Here is a 4,005-nt window from a genome sequence, read left to right on the forward strand (position 1 = left end):
TGGGGGGGGGGGCCCGCGTCAAACCAGCGGCCGAGCCATTGGCCAGGGCGCGACGATTGGACGGGGCCGAGGGCGCGTCGCGCGCCTGTCAGGGAGGAAGCGGCCAGCTCACGTGATCTCGGTTCGTATCGGGCGGGAGATGCGGCCGCGAGGGCCCGAGCTGTTGACGGTGACGTCCGTTTAGTCACGTGCTTCGCGGGGGGCCTAGCGTGACGTGGCGCTCGCGCACTGGTGTGCGGCTGACAGGAGCCTCTTACGTCACGTGGTGATACTTTTAGGGTGACAAGTTTCGAGGTGGACCCCGTGGGGTGAGTTTTGGTTGACCTGGGGGTGGCCCTGGTGGGCTGAGTGGGGTGTTATGTAGAAAAAAAAAGAGGTGGACAACGGGTTGGTTGACCAGTACAGAAGGAACGGCCAGCAGAACCTGGACGGCAAGGCTCTGGAGGAGCCGGCCGTGCTGTCGCCGCTGTCCTCCGACTCGGAGGCCGGGGAGCGAAACTCCTGCAGCGAAGGCGACGAGTGCTGCATCGTCAGCGTGGGGACTCAGCCTTCCCGCACGGACCGCTCCCTGCAGACGCTGGAGTCGGTGCAGCAGGAACTGAGGGTGGTGAACGAGCGGGCCGACCGGGCCCTGCTCCAGCTCAAGAGACGCTACGGGCAGCTGCGGAAGCCGCACATCCAGAAACGCAACGCCATCATACGCACCATCCCCGGATTTTGGGTCACTGCTGTATCCTACAATATCTTTGAACGCCGTGTATGTGTCTCAGGCCCAAATTGCCCGAGTCCTGCAGCTCTGCGTGACGTGGGGGGTGGGCCGGCAGGGTCACCCAGTGTAAGAGGGTCACCCAGATTGAGCCAAATCAGAAAAAGAGCACCAAACAAACTGTAATTTATTACTCCAAGTCCGAGATCCTTAAAGTGGAACTCCAGTCTTTCTAAAAAATTATCCCTGCAAACTCTGCACTGCGAGGGGTAACTGCTCATTTTGTCTAGGGGGGTGAAAATAAAGAAGAAATACTTACAAGTTCCTGTCGGGCTGCTAGACCGGTCCCCGCAGCCTCTTTCCCCTGGGCCCTGGCGGTCCAAGGACCCGTGTTGTCGCCATATCTAATGCAGTCACCAGACGTGAGGATGCTGAGGGACGTACCACAGCTAGAGATGGAGGGGGGTGGTTAGTGCGACAGGACAGCCCTTGCAAGGTTGAGCTATCCCCACTGGGGTAACCGTTGCAATGCTGGGTGGTAGCCCTTGCAATGCTGGGTGGTAGCCCTTGCAATGCTGGGTGGTAGCCCTTGCAAGGTTGAGGTAGCCCCACTGGGGTAACCGTTGCAATGCTGGGTGGTAGCCCTTGCAAGGTTGAGGTAGCCCCACTGGGGTAACCCTTGCAATGCTGGGTGGTATCCCTTGCAAGGTTGAGGTAGCCCCACTGGGGTAACCATTGCAATGCTGGGTGGTAGCCCCACTGAGGTAACCGTTGCAATGCTAGGTGGTAGCCCTTACAAGGTTGAGGTGCCCCACTGGGGTAACCGTTGCAATGCTGGGTGGTAGCCCTTACAAGGTTAAGGTAGCCCCACTGGGGTAACCGTTGCAATGCTGGGTGGTAGCCCTTACAAGGTTGAGGTAGCCCCACTGGGGTAACCGTTGCAATGCTGGGTGGTAGCCCTTGCAAGGTTGAGGTAGCCCCACTGGGGTAGCCCTTGCAAGGTTGAGGTAGCCCCACTGCAAGGGTTAGTATTTAAAAATCCTGGTGTCTAAGCCCTGATGAAGGGAGATCGCTTGGCCCCTGAAACGCGTTGGAGGCTTTCCTTTGCGATATTCACGTAATAATAGAATACAGTTTCGGGCTCTTGAGACATTTGTTTGGCTCTCTCCTCTGATTGACAACATGATTCAGTTGCGTAATCGTTTTAATTTTTTTACCATGAGAGTAAGATGTTGGCTGCAGTATCTCGGCCTCTCTCTGGGGCCCGGGGCTCCACCAGCCTGCAACCTTTTTTCCTCTTCTGCCGGCTAGAAGTGGTGCTGCCAAGTCAACCCATAACCTTCACGTTTAAAGATTTTAATCCCCCCCCCCGCACTGCTAAACACATGACACTCGCCTGAATCGAGATCCCAGCTAGACCGGTCCCTTCAGCCTTGCTCTCCCTTCTCTCCAGCCATGGAATGTCCCTCAAGTCCTATACACTGTATGGAACGCGATGACTCGCTGGACCGCGGGAGTGGAAGGTGGATGAGGCTTAAAGGGCCGGCGATTGCAGGCAACGTATTTCTCTCGTGACAGGTTTTCTTTAAAGGTCACCTCCAGGCACCGGGGGGAACCACAACCTTGCAGTGGGGCCCCCCGGGGGAGTTAAATTCTGATTTAAAGGGACACTAAACTAAGGAGTTAAATCTTCAAAAATGCATTTAAGTACACGAGGGCGCCATATCTGTCACATGATGCAAGTGATCTGTTGCTGTATGGGGGGTGTGCTGGAGTCGCTTGCAGAGAAGGGGGGCCAGGGGCCCGAGGGATGCGTATTACAGCGTTTAATTCCGCCCCCTAGACTTAAAGTGACAGTAACCTCAGGAGTTAAATCTTAAAAAGACATCCATGTACCCCAACTACGAGCAACAATGTATCTGATTTGTGTGTCACTCGGCTGTAGATCCTCCAATCATCTCTGACACTGTCCTTCCTTCTGTGGGGCGGGGCTACGTCTGTTGCCCATGGTCCCTGTGTGTGTTGTAAAGTAGTCACCTCTCCAAGCTCCGCCCCCGGGATGGACTACAGCCGAGTGATACACAAATAAGATACATTGAGGGGAATTTATCAAAACAGGAGCAGCTTTGCACGGCAACCAATCAGCTTCTCCCTTTCATTTTCGAATCTTAACTGAACAAACTGAAGAGAGAAGCTTATTGGTTGCCATGCACACCTGCTCCAGATTTTGTCTGCTCCAGTTTTGATAAATTCCCCCCATTGGTGTTAATTTAAGGTTCTTGAATGTATTTTTAAGACAAATAAATGTGTTACTTTCACCTTCCGGTACGGTGTGCTGAAGGGGATTGTGGGCGACGCTCCGGATTGTGGGCGTGCCCTCCCTGTCCTCGCATACAGTGCAGAGCTATGTGTCATGTACTGTGATGACGTCGGGCAGAGGGTCTTTGGGAGATCGGTCACATAGCGAATAATAAGGTATTATACCGCATTCTTCCACGCCGAGACACATTGAAGGGGATTTATCAAAACTGGAGCAGCTGACCCCAAGGGTCTTTTTTTTTTCCCCTGGTTCCTGGAGTTGGGCTTTAAAGGAAACCTGTCATAAGAGAAACGCATGGGGTGCATTCAATTACCTCTGAAAATGGGAAGCACCGGTATCGGTACTCTGTATAGGCCAGTGCCGAAAGTAAATCTGTACTCGATATCGAAAAACTGATATCGATGCATCCCTAATTAGAACCTCTGCCAGGTTTTATTTGCCATTTGTCCCTCCCCCTCCCCCCACACTGGGGATATTCACCTTCCCTTTGTCTTGGCGGCCATTGTCACCGGGACTGAAAGTGATGTGAAAATCCAAAACCAAAAATCCACTGGGGCGGGGCACATTTTCCAGTGGGGACTCTTCCGATGACGGCTGTCTGAGGCAGGATTTCCCTCTTTGTAGAGATTTGTTCCAACTTCCTGTTGTATCTACAGTACAGGAAGTGAAAGGGAATCTAGTTTCACCCACAGCTGGAGGGCCGGAGTTTGGCTACCCCTGATTTAGACAATGTCAAGCAACCTTTGCTAAAAGCCCCGTCTAACCCTCCTGAACTACACTAACCACCCCCCACCTTCTGCTTGTTTCCCTCAGTAGGACTGCTCCTTCTTTTCATCTTCTTGGCTGAAATCCTCTTCTCTGCTGGTCACACCTGCACCGTGAAACCCTCATATAGGTTTGTACAGGGATGTCTTACGAGCGTCTCCAGTTTTTTGGAACGCAGCCCTGTGCAAGTCTAAGAGGATTCCCTACAAAGGCG

At 53.4% G+C, this 4,005-nt stretch overlaps 1 protein-coding gene across 1 annotated transcript in view; it reads left to right on the forward strand.

The window, feature by feature from the left end:
* LOC108788509 (protein SET-like) overlaps nt 1–4,005 on the forward strand; it is a 17,768-nt gene that overhangs the window by 3,528 nt on the left and 10,235 nt on the right. The window contains exon 3 of the mRNA XM_018558273.1: nt 365–730. Coding sequence (XP_018413775.1) covers nt 365–730 — 366 coding nt within the window. The remainder of the gene's footprint in view (nt 1–364; nt 731–4,005) is intronic.

Source organism: Nanorana parkeri, unplaced genomic scaffold (assembly GCF_000935625.1).
Source record: "Nanorana parkeri isolate BGI_ZX_2015 unplaced genomic scaffold, ASM93562v1 scaffold15, whole genome shotgun sequence".
Classification (NCBI taxonomy): domain Eukaryota; kingdom Metazoa; phylum Chordata; class Amphibia; order Anura; family Dicroglossidae; genus Nanorana; species Nanorana parkeri.